This window comes from Hippocampus comes, unplaced genomic scaffold, assembly GCF_001891065.2.
Source record: "Hippocampus comes isolate QL1 unplaced genomic scaffold, H_comes_QL1_v1.1 scaffold110, whole genome shotgun sequence".
NCBI classification, from domain to species: Eukaryota; Metazoa; Chordata; class Actinopteri; order Syngnathiformes; family Syngnathidae; genus Hippocampus; species Hippocampus comes.
Window position 1 is genome coordinate 1,079,969 of NW_017805498.1, and position 25,735 is coordinate 1,105,703.

The window sequence follows — 25,735 nt, forward strand, 5'->3', positions numbered from 1 at the left end:
TGCATATAACTTTCTCCAGCAATAACAACAGAGGCAGATATGAACAGGTCGATACGACATGCTCCTTTTGAGCTAATGTCCATACTTTGCGATAACATTTTAAGGGACTCTCTTCCCTGCTAACATGGCCGCCACCTACAGCCATACATTGCTTTTAATGGAAAAGTCACTCCTGCACAACATGGCTGCCACGCTGGTGCATTTTTTAGCCTGCTTGAGTCTACTGAAAGTCTGTTTGTCTATGACAAGAGAGCAACGCAGCAACAAAAGTCAAACACGTAACCAGTCTTTGTCTGTTTATGGTTTCACAGCACCTTGTGGTAATCCTGGAACCAGCAGTCTTAAATTGCTACCTGAGAAGGGGTGTTTTGATTGGATTGGACACTAGACAGTGTCCATTTGGTTCCACATCTGTTAAATTGAGCTTCCGCTGTTTTGTTTGTTTTGTTTTTTTGGTAGTTGCCTGTGTAGTAGAACCACAATGTAAATATAAAGTTAATCAAACTACCAGAAACAGTTCTAATAAGTGGTAATAGGATATGAGAGGAATATTCCACAACAAACTAAAATTATCCATTCGGTTATTGATTCTCTCGCGTGTTCACAGCAGCAAGCATCTGATCTGTACTGTTGGAAAAGTAAGGGCAAGGGAAACTATAATTAAATGAAATTACTTCATATGTGATACCACTGTCGGTGCCGGCATCCCAGGGTATAAGGTCTGTTACCAGCCGCTGGACCCAGCCACATTCTTTGGTACAGAGGTCCTCTCCTGACAGCCCCACATTCCAGTCAGGACTGGGCCCGAGCATGGTGAGAAAGGACATCAAGTGGCGGGTCTGATCAACAGAGAACTCAGCAGATGGAGCTGCTCGACTGCGGAGAAATCGGGAGAAAAATTATATACGCACACACGCACGCGCGCGCGCACACACACACTTTATATATATATATATATATAGAGAGAGAGAGAGAGAGAGAGAGAGAGAGAGAGAGAGAGAGAGAGAGAGAGAGAGAGAGAGAGAGAGATGAGACTGCACTATACAGTATATAGTACTTCCACCCAAACATTTTCTTTCCCATTATGATAAGAATGGTCGATAATGAAATTACATGATGAGATTGATCGGCGACCCAACGTCAAGTGAAATTGCCGCCAGGTCTCCATCAACACTTACAAGGACAAGTGATGATAGACAAATGTTTGATAGATGCTGCTTGTAAATTTAATGACCATTCACACCAGAGAAAATTACATACATTTATTTAGTTATGCAGCCTCAAAAAAATAATTAAAATGTTTAATAGCTACAGTATATATGAGTGACAAGTTCTGCACCACAGGAGTGCACTTTTACTATCAGCATCACTTGTATTTTTGGGGGTGCAGAGTCGACCCCTAAAATACTGCAGGTCTGAATACTTCCTCTTTGTTGAGTCCTTGTTATGTACTAGCAGTATTTCTTACCTTGTGTACCTGGGTTTTGCACAGATCAGATAATCAGATCATCTTTTTACCCAAGTGATGCTGTACAAAGAAGTCATTTTTCAGTTTCATGAAATAAAGTGTGCTTCATTCTGCAAGTGATCTGGAGTCTGTATTGGTCTGTCGTGATGAAGAAGAAGAACTAGGAGGTGAAGCTCTCGATTAACCGGTCAATCCAGTGCACTTTCCTACCATCGCCTTTGGTCACAAGCTGTAGGTTGTGACCAAAAGAAAAAGATCCCAGATACAAACGGCCGAAATGAGCAGGTGGATCTCCCTTATTTATAGGATAAGAAGCTCGTTCATCCGAAAGGGAGTCAAAGCCCTAATTTGGTAGGATGGCGCCACTGCGCTCTGCGTAAAAACAGCTGTACCTTCAATATTATGCCAGTGCACGTCTAGTCTACCGTGTTTGGGGCAGTGTTGTGCCTTTCTGGGTGTGCCAGTGCACAAAGTTGGCTCCTCATGGTCAAATTTGGTTATAAAAAATAGATTACATTTTACACAAAAATGTTTAACTCTATCCAAAGAATGGATGGCTGGATTACGTTACACAAGTAACTAGTAACATTTAATGCATTTTTAATGTTACTACCCCAACCCTGAATGTACCTGACTTCAATTTTTGCAGTGTCACAAATAATTACATCATACAATTTTAAGAATTGGGTGGACAGTTGATCTCACCTGAAAGAAAAATCACATTATTTGCTATTTTCCTTTTTTTTTTTTGTAGTGTCTTTTCATCAACTACTTCAAATAACGCGAACATAATTTCTCATAGTTTACTAATCTTGTGATAATCTAGACAGTAATTTCAATCATCTCTCAGGTGCCTTTGTCCACTGGTGCAATACTTACAGGTTGAGCGGCTGCCACGCTGGCCACTGAGCTTTGGTTTTAATGACAGTCAGAACTTCATCACCCTAACCAGAAAGGAGAGAATAACAATCTATTTCATTCACTGACAGAAACAAGGCCAAACTCATTCCACATTGCACTGATTGAGATTCCAGACACATTTAATGTAATGTTGCTTGACGCTTTAATTGATGGCGGGGGCCAAATGATTATTATTTTTTTGTTAAGGACACATGTTCCGAAGGGTAATATATCATTTGTTTAATTAAATCTATCGTGCAGTGTATGAAATTAGTGTGCCTTTTTGTGTAGTTAGCTGCGCGCATTGGCGTGGCACAGCAGTTTTATTTATGTGTGAGTGTAAACCACATTATTGAAGGACTCTATAATCCATCAAGCCCGTGTCATGTGTAATAGATGAATTATATGACGCAGTCACCCGAGGAAATATGACATACAGCTACAGTATATGAACATTGATCACTGCTGATAGACAAGTTCTCTGTTCCAAACAATAGGACTCCTTTAATTAATAACAGACTGAGGGAGTTGTTTGGTCAACTAAGGCAAGATCACGGCTCCTCATCGAGCACACAAAACCACAAGAGGAGGGGGTTGAGCTGCCTTCAAGTGTAAGAAGGTCAAGTATGCTGAGCTGTCAGCAAAGTGCTACCTAGTCAAGGTAGGCTGCAGAGGCTTTGCAGGGCTGTCAACTAGACATCTCTCAAAGGTTGCAGAAGTGACCGGAGGGACACAAAACTAACCCCGACAATTCCGTAGGGGGAAAAACCTGCTACAGGGGAGGACGGGGAGATGTCCCTGTCCCTGGTTCGCCAACAGGAGACGAGGAGATTTGGATTTGTATCCTTATAAAGTTTTACTGCTACGTAGGAGGCAAATGCACTTCATATCTCATCTAATGTACATTCAAAATGAACGTCCGCTATTATAAATGAATGCTATTACAAAGTAAAAGGTAGACATGCAAATGAAAATTAGCATAGATGTTATGGTGAATTATAAACCTTCAAACAAGACACAGGGAGCTGTCCAGGGCGTTGTAGACGTATCCTCTTGTGTAACAACCATTGATGACGTCCAATTGTGCATCTCCACCAAATCGTTCACCCCGGCAACCCATTCCACCTTGTCTAACTGTCTTTCTGATATCAAATCCTGGATGCAAACAAACGTTCTCATTCTTAACTACACTAAATCTCAACAGCTGATAATTGGTCCAAGCTCCCTCACCCAAACAGCCTCCAACTTTAACCACACCATCGACAACTCCACCCTGTTCCCCTCCGCTGACTGTCGTAACCTTAGTGTCCTTTTTGATAATAATCTCTTTTTCGTCCAACACATCACCCAAATCACCAAAACTGCTTTCTTCCACCTCAAAAACATTTCTCGTCTCCGCCCCTCACTTTCTTTCTATGCCGCTCAAACCCTCATCCACGCCTTCATCACTACTGCTACGTAGGAGGCAAATGCACTTCATATCTCATCTAATGTACATTCAAGACTGTTAGGTACGGCACTTAACAAGTAATTGTACAAGTACAAAGAGGCAAAACCTTACTTAAAGTTGTTTATTTGTCACTCCAGGCTGCTGTTCCACGCAAAACTAAATCATAAACAATTGACTAAATCAGGGGTGGGCAATCCCAGTCCTGGAGGACCGCTATCCTGCATGTTTTCCATCTGTCCCTTCTCCAACACACCTGATTCAAATGATCAGATCATCAGCAAGCTCTGTCGAGGCCTGAACAATTGAATCAGGTGTGTTGCAACAGGAACAGATGGAAAACATGCAGGATAGCGGCCCTCCAGGACTGGGATTGCCCACCCCTGGACTAAATGAACGTCCGCTATTATAAATGAATGCTATTACAAAGTAAAAGGTAGACATGCAAATGAAAATTAGCATAGATGTTATGGTGAATTATAAACCTTCAAACAAGACACAGGGAGCTGTCCAGGGCGTTGTAGACGTATCCTCTTGTGTAACAACCATTGATGACGTCCAATTGTGCATCTCCACCAAATCGTTCACCCCGGCAACCCATTCCACCTTGTCTAACTGTCTTTCTGATATCAAATCCTGGATGCAAACAAACGTTCTCATTCTTAACTACACTAAATCTCAACAGCTGATAATTGGTCCAAGCTCCCTCACCCAAACAGCCTCCAACTTTAACCACACCATCGACAACTCCACCCTGTTCCCCTCCGCTGACTGTCGTAACCTTAGTGTCCTTTTTGATAATAATCTCTTTTTCGTCCAACACATCACCCAAATCACCAAAACTGCTTTCTTCCACCTCAAAAACATTTCTCGTCTCCGCCCCTCACTTTCTTTCTATGCCGCTCAAACCCTCATCCACGCCTTCATCACCTCCCGCGTTGACTACTGCAAGTGCATCCTCTATACTACAACCTCCAAACTCCTCAATAAACTACAGTACATTCAGAATGCCGCCGCCCGCCTTCTCACCCACACCCGCACCCGTGATCACATCACCCCCGTCCTTAAAAACCTCCAATGGCTCCCCATTCCCCAGCGTATTCAGTTTAAACTCCGACTCACCTATAAAGCCCTTCAAAATCTGGCCCCTTCCTACCTCTCCGGCCTTCTGCATCCATACACTCCTTCCCGCAACCTCCGCTGCTCAAAGACAAACCTCCTCGCCATCCCCGTGACCAAGCTCAAAACCTGGGGGCCTTCTCTGTCGCCGCCCCCACTCTCTGGAACTTCCTACCACAACACATCCGCAACTCTACTGACCTCCAATCCTTCAAATCATTTCTTAAAACTCACCTGTTCCGCAATGCTTTTAACACCTTTTAATCTCTTGGACCCATTTTTGCTTTGTTTTTCTTCCTCTTAACAGAGAAGCGTGAAACAACAGCACGTTGTTTCTGTGAAGCTCTCTCCAGAATGCTACAACCAATGTTTGCGGCTCGCAACAACAGCAACTGCTTAGCTCCTGGTGATTGATTGCTTTTATTTTGGGTGGCCGTCAAATCCTTGGTTTGGAATGATTTTTGGGATTCTAAAGAAACCTTTTCCGCTCTTTCCCCCAACTATTACAGCCAACAATGACATATGTGCAAGCCATGAGGAATGGCAAATGACAACTTGTTAGTGGGGCGAGCCTTTCAATATGTCCGCCGGCAATGCATTGTGGGAAATGTAGAAAAGGCCCAACACTTCGATAGGGCCAGTGTTAGCCATGTCCGACTCTTGGCATCACACTGAAGTCACAGTCAGGCAAGTAAAAGCTGAATGAATTATGGCAATCATGAGCTTATCTATCTATCAATCTATATCTGTCATGATTCGGTTTGGGACCAACAGGTGGCATTGTAGGGCTCTCCCTGCAGCTGCACACCTGTTGGTCGTTATGTAATTAGTAATATAAAAGGACTCCTGCCCGGCCACTCATTGTCGGGTCATTGTTGCTGTTTGTTTGTTTGCTTGCTGTAGCTGTCATGTTTGTTTAAGTCATGTTTCGGTTACTGTTATGTTCTAGCTTTGGTCATGGTTTTTGTTTGATACTTTGGACTTTATTTGTTGTTAGGACTTTGTTTGTTTTGGATTTAGTTTTCTGTGTTTTATCAATACAATTTTTCAAGTACACCCTGCTCCTCCTTCTTGCCTGCTTTTTGGGTTCCACCACCACCTCGCATCGTGACAATATCGATACTGAACAATATGAAATACATTTATCGTGATGTACTTTTCAGTCATATCGCTGAGCCCTAACCAGGTATAATCCATTTCATCAACTTTATATCAACAGGTCTTCTTTCCCTGTCCTGTCAAGAGGTTTTTTTTTTTTTTTTTTTTTTTTTTTTTTTTGCCTTGCCTCAAAGTAAAGCGTGCCATAATCTTGATTCTGGGTCCTCAGTCACTTAGTCCGTGGGGATCTTTGTTCAATGCTGTGAGGTCTTGTATAGATGATGTGAGCCTTCACAAATCCTGGCTATTAAATTTAATCGAATATAAATGGATAGTAGTAGATAGTGAAGAAGAGTTGAATTGCAACTGTCCTTGTTAATGTGCAATTACTTTTTCTTTGTTGTTCATTTCTTTGTTTTTCTGTTATCGTTTACTGAGATTACGGTAAATTGGTTCGGAAAGTCTGCTATAAACATTCAAAGTATGAAAAAAAAGATGGAATGAAGTCTGAATCTTCTGAATGCCGTGTGCAATTGAATTGAAACTGCGTGATCACATTTCATTTAATTCTGCAAAGTCATGCTTTTTTTTAAACAGCATACTGTATTATACTTTCTTGTGTGTTATGAGCTTTTGTATGACTGTCATTTCTCTCTGGCTACGGGTAATTTTTCCAGTAAAGTACATCATAAAAACTTGCTGCATTGTTAAAACACTTGGGAAATAAAAGGTGCTGACATTTATTCGAGGTTATGAATGTTGCAATGTTGGCCGCGGATGACAGATAACTGATCAGAAATGCTGTCTCGAGCCATTCCTTTTCTGGAACAATTTGATAAGGAAGCAAATACGATTATGCGCTCTTAAAGACTGCATAGCTTCTGCTTCTATGAGGTAACGTCAGTGGCTCTGGTGTTGAATTCTAACACAGTTATGTATTGGAACACTGTATGAAAACAGAAAGATAAACAATCTGACATTATTCTACTGATGTTTTGTTAAGTAACAACATTATATGGCTGAAATATCAAGAATCAAAAGCCACTTAATAAAACTGAGGGCCAAATTCACAAAAGGACAGATTTTTGCGTGGTGCTAACCAGTAAAAACGGAGCAAAGAGATAGTGTTTAATTCAGAAAGCACGTGCAGTTGGTGAAATGTGTCACAAACTTAGATAACAAGCAGAATGCATCTCGGTGCACCGGTTGTATTTGCACGTAATTGAATGAGGTAATATGCACTAAATTGGTGGAGGATTTGCCCCTCCCCTTTTTGCAAATGAGCCCCATTGATGAACAACGTCTAAATTACTGATGCCAGCAGTATGAGCCACACGCTGTTTGAATGAAGGAAATAACGTAGAAAGCGAGTGTAATTTGGCGCTCCTCTGTGGAAGCCTCTTTTTTTGAGGGGACATCTTATGTATGACCTGCGACATCTGAGTAATATCAGGGAACACTCTGACATGTACAATACATGCCATCCTACATTACGTATGACCAGTGCGAAAGCATGTATGAGCACTAGAGCAATATACTCGTACCTTGTGAATAGGACGTTAAGACGGAGCAAACTGCGGGTGCAAATAAAGTAACAATTAAAGGTGCTATCAGGGGACGCAGTTCATTCCGTGTGAATTCAGCCCTGAGTGTTTTATATGAGCAACTACAGCCTATATCTAAAGCATATCAAAAGCGGTCATATTGCAGTATTTAAATCCACGTTGTTGCTTGTCATCAAACTAGTGTTCTGCTTTACACTACAATGACTGCTAACAATGTAAACTGCTACATAAAGTTTTGAACTTTAAGTAATACCCTTGAGAATAGTGTCCAACAACTGAATATGATCGACTGTATTATTAATGCAAGTGCACTATGAGCACAGTTGACTTGGTAATACAATACAGTACAGGGCTCGGTTTGCAATGATCTTAACCTATGGCAGTGGTGGGCAGTCCGTCAGTATCGACGAAAGATCCTTCAATACGTCCCTGACAGATTTCCGTTTCACTAGCGGAATGATGATTCACGCAATAAGCGCTGACAGAAGTGATTTTCAGTCGTCACCCGAAACTTCACTCACCCAAAAAGTAAAGACGACCTTCGGAAAATTAGATTTTTTGTCACACGTTGGCACATTAGCCCTGTCCACACTAGAGCAATTTCTACATGACCACGCAGCATCATATTAGTAGCCTGCTGGGTTTCATCATGAAAGGTTGTCTGTCGCAAGCTCTCCGCTTCTGCGGTGCTGAGAGCCAGTATCCAGGACTGGAAGCCCCAGCAGGAAGCCTTCTCCTGGGCTCTCTTCCCCATGGAGCAGGGGTCCCCAACCTTTTTTGCCCCACGGACCGGTTTATGTCAGACAATATTTTCAGGGACCGGCATTTAAGGTGTGGCGGAAATAATACAACAAAATAATATGGTATGAGCTGCATGAAAACTGTGGTGTTTTCGAAATATAATAATAAACACAAGGAGCGTCTAATCTGGCCGCAACACTCTGATTGCTATGGTCATGTTTAAATGCCTTCAAAATACGATACAACGCAAATTCAAAGTGCATGAAAATGACGACTCACCACAGCCCCGAGCTTGATTTTCTGCAACCAGACGGTCCCATCTCGGGGTAATAGGAGACAATGACACCTCAAGTGTGTGGTTTATGTCCAGTCTACTTCGTAATTATGTTTTAGTCGCCGTTGTTGCAGAAAACCCCCGCCTCACACAGGTAGGATGTCGGAAATAGCAACAGTGCTATTTTGGAGATCTCAGAGTATTCAGCCATAACTTTAATCCAGTTGTCTCGAATGTACTTTTAAGGCCGCCGTCATTTGCGATCTCCGGCAGTTTTTTTACTCATTTTGCGATCTCCGGTGTTTTGTTTTTAGCGTGATCAGTCACGTGACGGAGAAGCGTGGCTTGACGTGTGTCAATCGTGACACAGACGGATGTAACGGAGAATCTGGTAATTTTTCAAAATAAAACATCTTTTGTATTCCGAAATAAATAAAACGGAATTAAGGCAAGTTCTTTCTGGGCAGCCTGGCACCAAATGCCCTGCGGACCGGTACCGGTCCGCGGACCGGCGGTTGGGCCCCCTGCTATGGAGGACAGGGAAGCGTGGGTAGACTCATCAAGTACAACACCCCCATCCCTAGCTTCGCTGCTGTGAAGAGGATGTTCTCCACAGCCAGTGACATCCTGCCCTGGTCAGTGCCAACATACAGAAGCTTGTTTTCCTCAAGGGCAACAGGTCATTGTTGGGGTAGCCCAGCAAAAAGGGGCAATTGGGGAGGAGAAGCAGCAGGAAAAGCATTGTATTATAATTGTATAATTTAAAAAAAAAAAATTGTAGTGAAAAGCAGTCCAAACTGTTTGTAAATGAATATAATCTTATGCTGTTATAAGAGGTTAGTAATGGAGACTACGATGTGTTCCGACCTGCATACAAAATCGTGTTACATAGGTGCGGTGGTTCTTAACCTTTTTAGAGGTACCTAACCCAACCAGTTAATATGCACATTCACCGAACCCCTCATTAGTGAAAAATAAATAAATACATAAAAAAAAAAATAAACGATCTATCACGACAGTCACACACTGACTACTTAGCAAGCTAAATTTCCCACTGCACTGATTGGACAAGCAATGTCATGTGATCATCTGCAGCAAGTGATGGCCAAGCTAGCGTGTCATAACTAATTGACATGTTGAGTCGTGTGTGTCTTTCCCTCCATGGCAGAGGCTCTGTCGAAACCCTGAGACCGATTCACCGATCCCTGGTGTTCGATCAAACCCAGGTTAAGAACCACTGCATTGTGTTGTCAGAACAGAACTTTGTCATAAACTGAGGAACCCCCGGACTGTTCACTTTTCATCTAACTACCATTGTCTTGACTTTCTCTGGATCTAATTTTATTGTTTCAGTGATGGTGCAGTGGTTCACTTGCCTGAATTCTCTGCATGGAGCATGGGTTCAGTTCCCACTCAGTGAAAGTATGAATGTTTTTTTTTTTTGAATGCTTGATCGATTGAACATAAAAACACAAAGACATAGTAAAAGGTAAAAGAAAGAAAAGATGATCAAAACAACACAACACAGTTGCGTGTTCAAAAGATCTAGGAAGAAGTAGAAAAACCTAGCTAGTGACACTGAACAATAATAAGAATAAGAAAACCATTATTCGTCTCACCATGGAGAAATTCCCAATTTACAGCAGCAAAGTTATGAAAGGGAGAAAGTAGAAGAACAAAAGGTATAGGAGCTGCTGTGAAGGCAGCCACTCTCGCAGCGCCATCTTGAAGTCAAAATAACATAATAACAAAATAATACAACACAACACAATAGACAACAAAACAAGTTAAACAGAACAGAAAATGGATGGGTGATGTTTTAATTTGGAATCCTCTTTGTTTTTGCAGCACTTTAGTCATGTACTTGTCTATTACTGGTGGATTTGTCAGATTTAAAATTATTGCTGTTTTGTATTGGTATAGTTATGGTATAGTTATTAGTAGAATAACTGGAATCCCCCTGAAATTGAAAGCCGAGGCTAACTGCTGCATTCCAGTGAATCAATTACTTTCGAAAATACCGTGTTAAGTGATGCAAAAAATGCCACAGAAGTAGTCAAAGCAATGTACATACTAAAGAGAAAGAGAAGATTTAAGTGACACAAGAAGTCAACAGAGTATGTTAGGAAACATTTTGTGGAAGTGAGAGCAGGTGAACTGAGAGGAGACAATGTGGGAGAAAGTTGCAGTAGTTGCTTTGACATTGTGCTGAGACAAGATTTAATTCAGTTAAGAAGAGTCATGAATTGCATGCCCTCGGCCTTGTCACAAGTATAAAGTCATTTCGTGAAGGGATTTTTGTTTAATAACCACTTGAAAAAGGGAGGACACACAGCCGCCACATTTCACAGTCGTAGATAGAAAGCGATACTTGGACTGGTGCAGGAAGCTTTAAGGTCTTTGGACAAACAACAAGGATGACAAAAGAAATACAGTATATTATTTGTCACGGGGTTTACACCGATGTAGTCTGGTCAAGGTAACCTGGCATGACATGTTTATCATCCCAGAAAGACAGGTAAAATAATTTGGAAATAGAAGCTGAACTATCCAGTTTGAGGTTCTTTAAAGTAACATATTTTAGTGACATTTCAGAATGATAGGACCAACTCAATGTCATTCTCTCCGACCTTTCATTTTCAAAAAATTATGGATTTTTTTTTCCCCCCCGGGTCTTCTCAGTTAAACGAAGGGGCCATTGGTTGTGTAGTGTATAAATATAAATGTAGGTAGTGCGAAACCAATTGCTACTTAATACTCTATTCACAATCAGTGATTAACTAGTATTCTCCCAAAGTCAGTCAGGTTAGGATATAGCTCCCCATGGTAGACAATGGGAACACTGAGAGACTATGTTTAATGGCCTGCTGCCAGCGATTCTTTGCACATATGGTGTGTCATCACTCGATCAGTATATATCTTGGGCTGGTAATATGTAATCCTACCTCTCTCTCTAGCTCAAGGTCCAGTTAAAATGAACACACTATATCTTCTTGGTGGCCATTCAGATCTACAGCCTTCCTATACTATAATGGTTTCACTGCGGGCAGAACCTTGAGCTGCTTCCTTAGAGACCCATGGTAATTATGTTTTCACAGCCCTTCCTTGGCGTGCTGAATACGGTGGGATGATGGACACTATAACTGGCTTCTGAGTACCTAATGAAGAGGGATGGGGCCATGTGTCAAGAAGCTGTCGTGCTGTAAATCACCCCACATATCAGGACTGAGGTTGAGATGGCGGTCTTGATTATCTAATTTCAAGATGACAGGAAAAGCCAAAATTAACCCTCACCCCAAACTATCAATTAAAAAAGGTAGACACAAACTGGATAACAAAACTGGGAATCACAGTTTTTCCGCAGAGATGGGAGACAATCCCAAAAAGCTTTGCTGACCTCGACACAGTCACATTAATGTGGCGCAACATGTTTACGTCACCTACGTCAGGAAGGAGAAGGTTGAGGCACGCCTGGTGCTACTTATGCCACACCAGCTAGATAGCAACAATCTTTGGTTGGCTACTAGTGCGTCTAAACACATCGCAGAATCACACCTAAGTCAGTTATGATCACCTCCGTGGGTCCAAATAAAACACACTTCATTCTTATGAAGGGATGACGAGGAAAGATGGAGAATCCATGCTAATTGACAAGCTAACCTGACATTGACAAACAATAATAAAACACTGGAATTTAATGCTTAGGTGATCCAGTACACACTTTTCATCGAAGTCTAAATTTACAACTTTGAGTATCAAATAACAGGCAATTTAATCGTTAACAGCTGAACAAGACCAAAACCGGAAACAGGAACTGAATATATAACGTTTTGTTTCTGTAACATTCCGGAATTATCCGGAGAAGAGTGTGTCCCACAATCGTAGACAATGATAAGATTCATTCAACAGACTCATAACGAATGCTATCTTCGTATTATCAAGAAAATAAAGTGGCTTCTTGCTGGTTGAAGATGAGACTACAGCAGTGAAGAAATGGCCCACCTACCTGTATATCAGTGATAGAAATGTAGTGTGATTTAAACATCAGAGAAAGTTGCTGTGGAACTACAAAGCTGATGGTGCATGATGCTGTGGAACCTTTAATTTGTTTCAATTTCAAAACATTTTTTCTATTTCAGGTTGAGTATATTTGGAATAATTGGTTTCAGAGAGAGGCGGCCCGGTGGTCCAGTGGTTAGCGCGTCAACCTCACAGTGCAGATGTACCGGGTTCAATTCCAGCTCTGGACTCCCTGTGTGGAGTTTGCATGTTCTCCCCGGGCCTGCGTGGGTTTTCTCCGGTTTCCTCCCACATTCCAAAAAACATGTATTGCAGGCTGATTGAACGCTCTAAATTGTCCCTTGGTGTGGGTGGGAGCGTGGATGGTTGTTCATCTCTTTGTGCCCTGCGATTGGCTGGCAACCGGTTCACCCGAAAACGGCTGGGATAGACTCCAGCACCCCCCGTGACCCTTGTGAGGATTAAGCGGATCGGAAAATGGATGGATGGATGGATGGTTTCAGAGGGAATTTGCCACCTTTAAAAAACTGCCATTAACCGTGCGTGTTTTCGTACATGTCATAAACGAATAAATGGTAAGTTAACCACTGTGATATTCATGTTTAACCAACCAAGCCACCCTCTTAAAACACTCATTTAACTTTAAATATGAATGAGGAGCGATAAAATGGTGCACAGCACCAGATAGTGGGGTACAAGTAACACAAAGCTTCTGACAAACACAAATCAGATCTCTTATTAAGTAAGGAGTCGACAGTGTTTGTATTTAGTCTCCACATTTCGGGCAGTACTTTCTATATTGTATTAGCCATTGTTTTAATTTTACTTTGCAAGCTATGACTATTGTGCTCCAAATTTTTGTTGTTGTTTGCTGTTGTAGTTTCTCTCTTCTTATTTTTGTTACCCAAGTGATTGCAATTTTTTTTTCCTCGCTTGTATTCCGTCTGTGTACACTTCTGCCTGGTCCCACCTTGTCAAGGTCGACCTCAATTACTGATGCAAATGGTATATTCTGTTTCACACAGTCAGCATTCGTGTCATCATCATACAGGGATAATGACATTTCTGATGTTCAACTCATTTCTGGCAAGCTGACTCAAATTCTAAAGATTATGGATTATCTTTCAAACACTACCACTTAAAGAGCTGCATAACAAATACATGTAGACTCATCTTTTGCAATTTGGAAAAAATACATGGAAGCTTATGCCAATACATTTGTCTTTGGCCTGGTTCTGAATATGCTATGTTTTGAAAACAGGACAGGGTTTATCCTTGCTGACAGTGTTCAACCTTGTTTGATTTGCTAACTTGTCTCCTTCCTGTAGCCAATTAGAGTCAATTCCCAGACTCTGCCTGTCACAAGCGCTCTTAAATTCCCCCCAAAGAATTGTGAAATTTTACTAGTGTGTGTGTGCGCGTGTGTCTATGTGTGCATGTTTTGATGTCATCATTTCAGGTGGCCACCTCCAGATATACAGTCCACTTGACCACAAACCATTATGCTAGCAATCCATGGATACTATTAAGTCAGGGGTGTCAAACTCCAATACATAGTGGGCCAACATTTAAAATGTGGACAAACTCGCGGGCCAACATTGATATTTATTTACATTTTTCCTTCAGATATAACAAGGAACCTCTGCATATGGACACAAACAAGTTTTGCTTAAACACTGAATATGGAACACGCAGAGATTAATACTACACAATATATAGCTTAATATTGAACACGTGCAAAATCGAATTTCAAAAAAAAAAAAAAAAATCAGTTATATAAAATGTCATTGAAAATGGTGTGCCTTTTTTAATTTGCAGCGTTCTGATTTAAATTTCAACTGGAACCTTTTTCCACAGGCCAATAATAATTAACTAATAATAATATCCTTCAATGAAAGTGCAACCATTCAAGCCCATGCCTTGGAGTAGCAAGAAATTGTTCAAAGAAAACATTAATTATTGCTCAGTTTGCGACACACTGATCTACTCTGATGTGTTCAAGACAGATACCTGGCATCTCTTCTTGGATGCCACTTCATTAAATCTGGGGTCTGGCTCTGAGCTGAGGAAATCCTTAGGATTGAGCAAAGGTGTTCATCAGTCAGGCGTCTCCTGTGAGCTGTTTTGATCATCTTCGAGGAGAATAGGTGCACACATAGATAAGTGCTGCCGAACATGGAGAGCATCTGAGCAGCTTGGGTGCGGAGCTGAGGCATTGTGTCAGGGATGAAATGTGGAAACTGTAGCACCCACAGCATCATACTTTGACTTCAGCGTGTCATTACACTGGAGTTCAATCAGCTCCCTTTGGAGTTTGGTTAGTGTGTTTTCCACATGAACTGCAAACGAATTACTCTGCAGTTCAAACCTACAATTCTGGACATCAAAGTCGGCAAATCGCCAGGTAAACTCAGCACCGAGTACGTGGAGTTTGTCAGCAAACTGTGCACATGGAAACACGGCGGTACGATGTGTATTAAAATGGTTTGGCAGCAGGGAAAATGGCCCAGCATCTGATTCTCCCACAGGCACAGTTTAGTTTTAAAGGCCCTCACTGCAGCGTGCATGTCTGTGATGATACGTCCCCTCCCCTGAAGCTGCAGGTGTAGCTCATCTAGTTGGTTTGTGATGTCACACTGAAAGGCCAGTTCACACAAAAACTTTGGCTCACGGAGCTCCGCTGTGTCTTTCCCTTTGCTTGTCCAGGAACTGGCATATTTCCTCACGCAGCTCGAAACATCTGTTCATGACTTTGCCTCGGCTTAACCATCTCACTTCTGTGTGATACAGCAAATCCTCATATTCCGAACCACATTCCTCCAGAAAAGACTTGAACTGGCGGTGATTCACCTGCACAGTTCCCAACCGCATCCTCTCCCGAACCCTGCCCACCAGTCCACTCTTTTGACTCCACATTGCTGGCACGCCATCTGTCGTTAGTCCCACAAGTTTATCCCACGGCAGCTTCGTTTCAGCGACATAGGTGGAAACCTCTTCAAATATGTCATTTCCTGTGGTGGTACCATGTTCTTTTCTTTCTTTAGTCCTCGTGCACTTCATAGCGTGTAGAGCCAACCACTGCAACCAGGTCTCTCCATCTGGATCTGTTGTGGGCAAGGTGTTGACTTTGTTCCAGGGTCACATTGCAGGCCCCAAGGTCCAGGGCTATTACGTCCAGCCAGCTAGTGCGGGGGGCACCTCTGGGTCGTCTCCAGCGCCACCTTGCTGGGGCTTGAAAGCCAAGATGGTGCGGGTTGGGTGTTCCTGGGGCTGGCGGATGACATGTCCGTACCATCGCACTCGCCGCATTGCTGCGAGACGGGAGCCTGGTGGCTGTTTCGTTTTGTCTCTTGGAGTCTGATTTGTGATGTGCTCAGTCCACGAGAGGCCTTCAATCCTCCTGAAGGCCCTGGAGTCAAAGCCATCAAGCCTGGCCGCAAGAGTATTATTCAATGGCCAGGTTTCAGAGCCGTACAGGAGGACGGAGACGACTGAGGCATTGTAGACTCTGAGCTTTGTCGCCCGGGATATGTGCTGCATGACAGAGGCTGCAAGGGCGCGGCGACCTCTGTTTTGAGGTCTCCATTGTTAGTCACTGTCGAGCCGAGATATTTAAAAAGGTGGAGACAAAGTGGACAGGGGTGCCATCAAATACAAAAGATGGTGGGTCAGGTCCATCGCAAACATGCATCAGTTTTGTCTTGGCCCAACTTATCTTTAGGCCAAGCTTTTTGGACTCCTCATCAAACACTCTGAGGGCCTCACGAAGCTGATTGGCAGTCTTGCTGAACAGGACAGTGTCATCAGCATACTCGAGGTCCTTTAGAATGCAGTTGGCGAGTGGCACTCCAGGAATCCGCTCACAGACCCTTGACATCAGGTGGTCAATGACGCAGTTAAAGAGCTCTGGAGCGGGTGGTGCCATGCATTGATTTTAATTCCAAAAGTTCCTCCGTAACACACAGATTTGAATCCACTGCACGGATGAAGACTGACAGCTGGGCAGTATCACATGTGTCGCTGCTCTCATCCATACATAGCAAGGGAGAATGCAACAAAATCTTTTCCATTTTCCATCAGCTGCTCAAGTAGGTCGGTGGAAAGATCACACGTGCGAGCAGCGATTGTGTTTCTGCTCAGGCTCACATTTGAAAATGCCTTCTTTTTCTCTGGGCACACGAGATCACATCATGCACTTTTTCACAAATTCTCCCTCATTGAAGTGTCGTGCTGGTTTTGCGATTTCTGCCGCCACAATAAAACAAGCCGTTACAGCAGCCTGACTTTGCGATGTGGCTTTTTTAAACACAGTCTGTTGTGTCGCCAAACGTCTTTTCTTCTCCTCTGCTATCTGGCGCCTTTGAGTCGTGTCCAGGTCCTTGTACTTGTTGTGTCTTGTTTCAAAGTGTCGTTCGCTCCACGTACAAGACACACAGTTTGTATTTTAGATTTATAAACAGATATTCTGTCTCCCACCTGTCCAGAAAGCTCCTGTTTCTTGCCTTTTTTTTCGCCATTTTTGTGATGATTCATGAGGTAGGAAGACTACTGTCAACAAAGGAGAGAGTGTTTATTGGTCCCGATAGAAGTGCCAAAACACCAGCCGAGCATTCTGGGATTTGTAGTATTAGCGGTACATGCACTGCATAATACCGGTGGGCCAGCTCTAATAGTTATTTAGTATTGCCTTGCGGGCCAAATATAATTACACCGTACACTGGTTTATAAATTTGGCCCATGAGTGCTTTATAAATTTGGCCCATGGGTCAGAAATTTGACACCTGTGTCTTCAGTGGTCTCAAATTATATACATACTGACACAAGCACATGCACATTTTACTGGGCTGAAGAGGTTGTCATTTCCCACCTACCTCTTTCCCTCTGAGATGAGTGACAGCAAAATCCAAATATAGCCCATCTGACAGCACCCTTCAGAGTAACCTGCTTGATGACCAGCTCCACAAACACTGGCACTTCAATGCTGACGGCAACAGCAGCATTTTTATTGGAGTAAATTTATGCATTTCATACAATATACAGCTATAGTGACTATAATGAGTCTGCCTTTATGCACGATGGTATAGAAAACTAACAATATGTCGTAAAATGTCATATCTTATAACAATGCTTGGCAACAAGTCATGAAAAACCCCCCACACATTTTTGGAACTAATCATGAGCATCATTATTTTTGGAGGTCTGTCAGGCTGTAGAATACCTCAGCGAGAGGAGACATACAGACACTGTGCTCTCAAAACAAGTAATTATCTTCTGTGAGTGATTTTATCCAAGAGAAATCACACAAAATCTCCTGCAGTACTTTGCCCGCTCTCGAGTTGAATAATGTCTTTCATATTAAGACGTTCACTCCTGCAACAAGAATTTGCATCTTCTTTGCTTCTTTTTAAACCTGAACCCCTACCGACCTGCCAGTTTCCCTCCAAATTTACACTCCCCAATTTTTCAGAACTTGCAGATCTCATCCACAAATCCTGCCAGCTCCATCCTCTTCCTACAATCTTGGTCATTTCCTGCCTTTCCTCGCTACTTCCCCTCATCTCTGCGATTATCCACTCTTCTCTCTCCACCTCTATCATACCATCATTGTTGAAAACTGCAGCTGTCACTCTGATTCTTAAGATAGCTGGTTCAGACACCATAACTCCAATAACCTCCACCCTATCTCCAGTCTACCATTTATTTCAAAAGTCATGGACAAAGTACCGTAATTTCTGGACTATAGACCGCACCTGATTATAAGCCGCACCACTACATTTTTAAAGGAAAAAAATATTTTGTACACACATAAGCCGCACCTGTGTATAAGCCGCAGGTGCCCATATTGTAACATGAGATATTTACAAAGAAAGACGGTACACAGGTGGCCGTTAGAAAAGTCTTTATATAAGCCGCTTCATGAAATAAGCCGCAGAGTTGAAAGCGTGTGACAAAAGTCGCGGCTTATAGTCTGGAAATTACGGTAGTTGCCATTCAAGCCCAGTCCCATTGAACACACAACAGCCTTTTACAAGCCTTTTCATTCCAGTTTTTGTCCCCTCCACAGCACTGAAACAGGTCTACTATAAATGACCTCTGATTTCCTCATTGCAGCTGACTCTGGTTCATCCTCCATCTTCATCCTCCTTGACCTGAGTGTGGTGTTTGACACCATCTCACACACCATCCTCCTTAATAGAGGCCTCCTCCGACATCACCCACGCCGCCCTAAACTGGATTAATTTATACTTCAAAGACTGCACTCAGTTCATCCAGCAAAAGTCCTTTTCATTCAAGTCCCACCCAGTTATTTCAGGTGTGCTTCACGGCTCTGTCCTGGGCCTTCTACTTTTCATCATTTCTCCTGCAAACCCAGCATCTGCCTCCCTGATTCCTCCCTCACCCCGTGATAGATTGATAGATAGAACCTGACACCCCGTTTATCAGAAATCAACTCCTGGTTCACCTATAACTGCATGAAGATTAACCGCGTTAAAACAGACCTTTTGGTTAGTACAAAATATGCAACTCCTGTTCTCTTTTTGGGCACACCAGTACCTTCTTGTTGATGATGATAATGATGATGACAGAAGTTTCTTGAGGCTTGTAAAGTTGTTCAAATGGTGACTTGATATATCACTACATTCCATTTTGTATTTTTTGTTTTTTTGGGTGGGGGGGATGTATCACTTAAAATTTTTTCAAGCCGGCCAATGAGTGTGAGTTCTATTTATTATTACATATTACATATTATTATGTTCGACTATTTTGGATGTGTGCTCTGCAATTGACTGGCCACCAGTTCAGGGTGTGATGCCCACAGTCGACTAAGATCGGCTGCAATTGATTGGCGATAAATTAAAAAAAAAAAAAAAAAAAAGACATCATGAACACGAAGCAACAAGTGAACAAAGTTGTCATATTTTTGTACCAATTACAATTTACATTAGTTTACCCATTAAGGGCATTACTGTACGTGCACTACAGAATCCAACCAAAGAGGAACAAATAAAGGATTTAAATTTCAAAAATGTTTTTTAGTGTTGACTTTGAACAGAATATGTCCCAGTGGTGCACTGCAACACTGACAAGTTACAATAAGCAAGTCTCACAACAGCTGTTTTGTCTCTGACAAATGTCGAGTCATCAGGTTTACCCCGTAGTCGTCTGTGTCTCCGTCTGTCCTGTGCCAGTTTTATGCCTTGTCAGTTTTCGGCCTTCAATGTAGTTTTTTTCCTTTATATAACTGTTCATCATTGGCACACAGAGGAATCTTTCTTTTTGGGTTTGCTTATCTACTTTGTTGTTGAGGGCTCTGATGTAAAATCTATTATGTGCACGATTTCCTGTAAGAGAAGAAGGGGGCAGCCATTTGTTATAATTAGTCTAGGGGGAGAGATTTGTCTCAAAATTATTCTCAGAAATGAATCCGCGATTCAGAGCCACAAATATATTTATTGGTGATTTTCATGTTTCACCAAAATATGTGTGATTTTCAAAAATGTTTTAAATGCATTTAACGTGACTCAATTCTGCATGTGAATTGAGGAATGTGCGTTTGTGGATCAGCAGACATGCGCATTAATTTTTGACACCAACGTCATGCTGTTTCAAGACATTAGACGTGGAAAGACCATGACTTCGCTGTCCGTTAGAAGGCAGTGTTGCCATCTCTATGGATCGGGGGAACGAACCATGTCCTGTTTCTTGTTTCAGGATTGGGAATTGAAAAATGGAAATAGAGCCTTGATTTTTTTTTTTTTTAACACACGCCTTTTATATTTTTTATTTTATTTTTGTTCATGGTCTCTCTCTCTGTTGCAGTTGCGGACGTCTTCCTGCAACAAACGAGGCTTCACTCTCGTTAAAGAAATTGGAGGTCAGTGCAGGGAGAATCACAGAAGTTTTTCTCAAGGCTCTGTTCACACATCACTACATCTGATTGCTCCTGCAGATTGTTGAGATTCTTAGATGAATTGGGGATTACTAGCCCAAGACGGCTCCCCACCTTTACATCAGCCACTTAGTTCTGCAAAGACGCGAGGGAAATATTAAATAGGAAGTTGTTAAAAAAAAAAAAAAAAGACAAATTGGATTAAGAAATTTGGTGGTATTTTTCCATTAAAATGAGGAATAATCTGGCAAGAGTGTTATCTTTTTTTATGTTGGTGTGTTTAATTTATAACACTATATATGAAGCATGAAAGGTCATTGCGTTATTAATGCAAATAATAGACTAGTATAAAACTATGTAATCTCCCACGCCATTCATCCATATTCTAATCCGCTTTATCCTCATGAGGGTTGCGGGCGTGCTGGAGCCTATCTCAGCTGTCTACGGGCATTTGGCTGGGTACACCCTAAACTGGTTGCCAGCCAATCGCAGGGCACACAAAGACAAACAACCATTCACACTCACAATCACACCTAAGGACAATGTAGTGTGTTCCATTTAACCTTCCACGCATGTTTTTGGAATGTGGGAGGAAACTGGAGTACTCAGAGAAAGCCCGCACAGTCACGGGAGAACATACAAACTCCACAGAGGAAGGCCGGAGCCGGAATCAAACCCTGCACATCTGCACTGTGAGGCGGACGTGCTAACCAGTCGACCATTATGCTGCCGTAATTGAGCCACAACTTCTTTTGGGTGGTCGGGGGGATTTAAAGAGCTACTCCAAAGGCTGAATTTCATGTTCATTGTATGTAATTACACATCTTATGTTTGTCAATCTACTGCTTGAGATATAATTCCTATACAAACTCTCTTATAAAGCTGTTTCATTCCATTATGGAAAAGACATCCATTGTTTTTGCAGTACCCGATACCCACAAAGAGGCAGAGGCAGCCAAGAAAGAAGTCAGGAAAGTCTCTTAGTCGCCAATGTCTGCACAAAACAGTCCAAACCCAAACTGACAGCCACAAACCACACTGACAGACCTCCATTGTTCCTTTGCAAATGGCCAAAACACACCTGTCTCTGGCCAGAGAGAATGGGGGAAAGAAAGACGGGTAGAATAGTGTGCAGGGGGATCCGCGTGACCGGAATAGCTCATCACAATATATTCAGGTAGTTTTGCTTATTCTGAAGGTCTGCAGCTACTGTATACTACAAGACTTTGGTGATTTTTTTCCCCCAACTCAAGTCATCTCGTTTGGGTCTAAGCAGCTAGGAAAATAATAAAATATGCATCATCAACATTAGATTGATGCATGCAACAGACAGTGTAACGTTTGGGTGATTCCATGTTTCACCGCTTGATGTTTTAGCTTCTCTTTCTGTACTGCTGTGTACCGGTTGTTGTTTATCTGTGTTTTGTGTATGTGCATGCAGGTTGTTTCAGGGGTTCAGTAAATGTGAGCATGGTGATATCAGATATGGGCTGCTAGAAATGGGATTTTTTTTTAAATTATTGGGTACAGGCAATAAATCAGAATGTGACTGTAAGATCTGCGATGTAAATCCAGTCTGACAAAAACTGTCACTTGCAAGCCTGACAACGTCTAGTTGAGAGAACTGTGGCTGATGTTTGACCTCAGCGACTTTCAACAACTTGTGTTGGATATCTGAAACAAATGAATGCAACCAACCGGCACGGACAAAGGGACATACATAAAACTGTTTCAGCTTAACAGTATACAAACTCAAAATGGTCAAGTGATCAAGATTATGACAGGGGGACGCAGAAGTCACCTGGCAACAATAAACACTTGTGGGCCCTCCTGGGCGAAATGTGTGAGTTCTCCAAAAAGTCCAAAAACATGCACCAGGTGTCCATTTAAAGTGCAGTCACTGTGAAGTTGGATCAAATGCCGAAGTTTTGGTGTGAGTGTGTTTCTTTTCTTCCCTAATAAAAGCCAGCTGCCTGTAGACAGCTGGTTCCTGTCTCAGTATCGTGTGATCATTCTGCCACCAGGACAGAAGTGAAAGCAAATCATCCAGATGTGAACCAAAGTGTCTACTTTCAACTTCTATCCACAAGGTTTATTAATCAGATTAAAACTTTCTGACTATAGTTTTTAGTCATTAGAAAATGTTGAAAAATATTTTACTTGACCCGTGAACTAAATGCTTATCATTAATTTGTTCCACACTGTGGATTTTGGTTCGCACATTTGTCTCAGAGAATAGAAGATGAGGATTTGATTCCGGTCTGGGGCCTTCCTGTGTGGAGTTTGCATGTGCTCCCCGTGCCTGTGTGGGATTTCTCCAGGTACTCCGGTTTCCTCCCTCATTCCAAAAACATGCATGGTAGGTTAATTGAACACCCTCAGGGGTAGGGAACTCCGGTTCCTCGAGAGCCATATTCTGCCTGTTTTAGATCCCTCTCTACTTCAACACACCTGATTCAAATGATCAGCTCATCAGCAAGCCCTGTAGAGGCCTGAAACAATCATGAACGATTGAATCAGGTGTGTTGGAATAGGGAGGGATTTAAAACAGGCAGGATATGGCTCTCGAGGAACCAGAGTTGCCTACCCATGGCCTAAATTGTCCCTCGGTGTGAGTGTGAGTGTGAATGGATGTTTGTCAATCTGGTCTCTGCGATTGGCTCACAACCATTTCAGGTTGTACCGCGACTACTGCCTGAAGACAGCTGGGATGAATGGGCTCCAGCATGCCCGTGACCCTCGTTCGCAGTTCGTATAATGGATGGATGGAACATACTCCATTCCTGGTCGACCGTTTTCAAATTACAAAAACAGAATTTCCCATCGGTAATAAAGCTCTGGTGTGATTTGTGCGGGACGCCGTTACTCAAAATTTTGAACCAGTCAACAGTAATACACGATGAAATATCACACCATCCACGCTGTTAATCATCAGCGCCAATTGAGAAGTGGATGTGGAACATTTCTGCGCGAGTTAAAACAGAAATGTGCTGTGTCTGAATTTGTTTCCTGACATCACAAACTGTTTTTGCAAGCTTACGTAAATAACATCACGTGTTTGATGAATTGAATTGAAGTGAATTTGACTTTATTTGGTCTCCCGCAGGAGAAACTTGTCTTGGAGGACCAGACCATGCTGCTAAATAAATTGGACAATACAGTGCAGACAAAATACAGTGCAGTCAAACACAACACTCATCCAAAATCCATACAAACTGACAGGCATAATACACACCCCACACAGCCCTCATGTCCTCCAGCTTGTCTGTCTGCGTCCCTCTAATTGCTTGTTAATTAAGCTCATAGCGTGTGGATAAATGAGTTTTTATAGCGGTTTAGTGCGCAGAAAGGGGTCCTATACTTCCTGAGTTTAGGAGCTCATACTGGGAGTGTAGCACATGGGAAGCATCTAGGATGTTGTTGGCCTGTCGAATAACAGACTGGACATATATGTCCGGGGGGTCTGCCCTATTATCTTCCCTTCTGTCTTAACCATGTTGGATATCTGAAATGTATATTTAACTGTTAGATTGCCAAACCAACTGGTTATCCCAAAGTGCATACTGATTTTGTTTGGAGCTAAGTCATTTGTAAATAGGGTGAACAGAAAAGACGAGCTCACGCAAGCTGGGGGTGGGGGGTTGGGGGGGGCTGTGTCACTCATAACGTCATCAGAGATTACAGAGTTAAATCTCACACGTTGCGATCTTTTGGATAAAAAGGAGTGGTACCACTTAATAAAGAAAGGATTGACATTCAACTGAACCAGCCTCTTCAACAAAATATGTGGACGGATGGAATTAAAGGCTGAGCTAAAGTCCATGAAGAGCAGTCTGGCATATCCCATTCTACCATCAAGATGCCGTAGAAGAAAGTGCAGAATGGTGGATATGGCATCACTCATACCACGATTGTTAGTGTAGGCAAATTGTGATTGATCTATTGCAGATTCCACCTGCATGCATAGTTTCTCGACAATGATCCTCTCTAACCCTTTCATCACCTTGGAGGTTAAGGCCACTAGTATATAATCGCTGCTGTCCTCGGGGCGGAGTTTTTTAGGGACTGGAATTATGATTGATTTCATCCAAAGCTCCAGCACATCAGTGTCTATAAGCAGCTGGATGAGAGGATACCAGGCCGGTGTTAATTCCTCAGCCAAGGTTTTTAATAAGTAAGCAGACATATTGTCTAGTCCAGTGGCTTTGTTTACACACAGTGATTTAAAAACCTGCTGAGTTGATTAACACCCTGTTATTAAAACCATTCTGCAGATTGTAGAGCAATTCAGTCAATTTCAAAATGCATCTAGAAAGTATTCGGCTCCTTTGCCCTCACTTTTTCATCGGGAGCCGACACAGGCTTCTTCTTAGTGTTTGTCATGGTGTGAATTGAGTCAGAAACTTCTTTGTGGTAGAATTGGACAGAGCTTGCTTTGACCACTCCTTGTGTTTAGACCATGCCACTGTTAGTTGACGGGTGAGATCCTACTAGGCCAATTTCAGCCCAGCCGAGTCTCCTAGCCAATGGTCTCTTTTCTTCTTCATAATGCACTCAATAACTCCCTTGGAAATATAAGGTTTATTGTTCGCAGATATTTTCACAGCTTTTTGAGGGATAATGTGCGTGCAGAAGGAGACATAATCTGTTATTACGTCTGCAGCCTCATGAGCATGTGTGTCTTGGAAGAAGACATTATTCCAGTCCGTACTGAGATAGCTTCCCTTGAGCTCCTCTACTTTGTCATTTGACCACATGTTCACATTTTTTATTCCTGGCTTGCTAGATTTAAAGGCTGATCTGTAGATGGGAAGTAGCTACCAAGACGAGGCAAGGCTCTAACAGTATAAGCATCCTTCATATCTCCATTACATTTATCGAGGATATTGTTATTTATCGTGCCACATTTTACATTCTGCTCTAAGCCAGGCAGTGATGTAACCAGATCGCAGCAATTTACGTCCCCTAAAATCAACATGGAGGCCCTCGGGTTTATCTTGTAAGTGCCGGTGGATACAGTCCATGATCTGTCTCGCTGCTTTTGCGGCATTCCCGTTTGGCGGCACGTACATGACACACACAAATATGTTGGTCAACACTCTCAGGAGGTAGTGCGGCTGTAGGGATAAGCACAGCAGCTACAGATCAGGGTTGCAGAATCCGTCCTTATTTGCGAAGTTCCTAGACCAGCTCTCACATAGGTAGACACAGA

At 42.4% G+C, this 25,735-nt stretch overlaps 1 protein-coding gene across 2 annotated transcripts in view; it reads right to left on the minus strand.

Moving 5' to 3' along the window:
- The window catches only part of spon1b (spondin 1b), an 89,842-nt gene that overhangs the window by 18,862 nt on the left and 45,245 nt on the right, over positions 1–25,735 (minus strand). For both annotated transcript variants that reach the window (XM_019876922.1, XM_019876921.1), the window contains exons 7-8: positions 2,348–2,412; positions 675–876 (exon numbers count right to left, since the gene is read on the minus strand). In XM_019876922.1, coding sequence (XP_019732481.1) covers positions 675–876; positions 2,348–2,412 — 267 coding nt within the window. The remainder of the gene's footprint in view (positions 1–674; positions 877–2,347; positions 2,413–25,735) is intronic.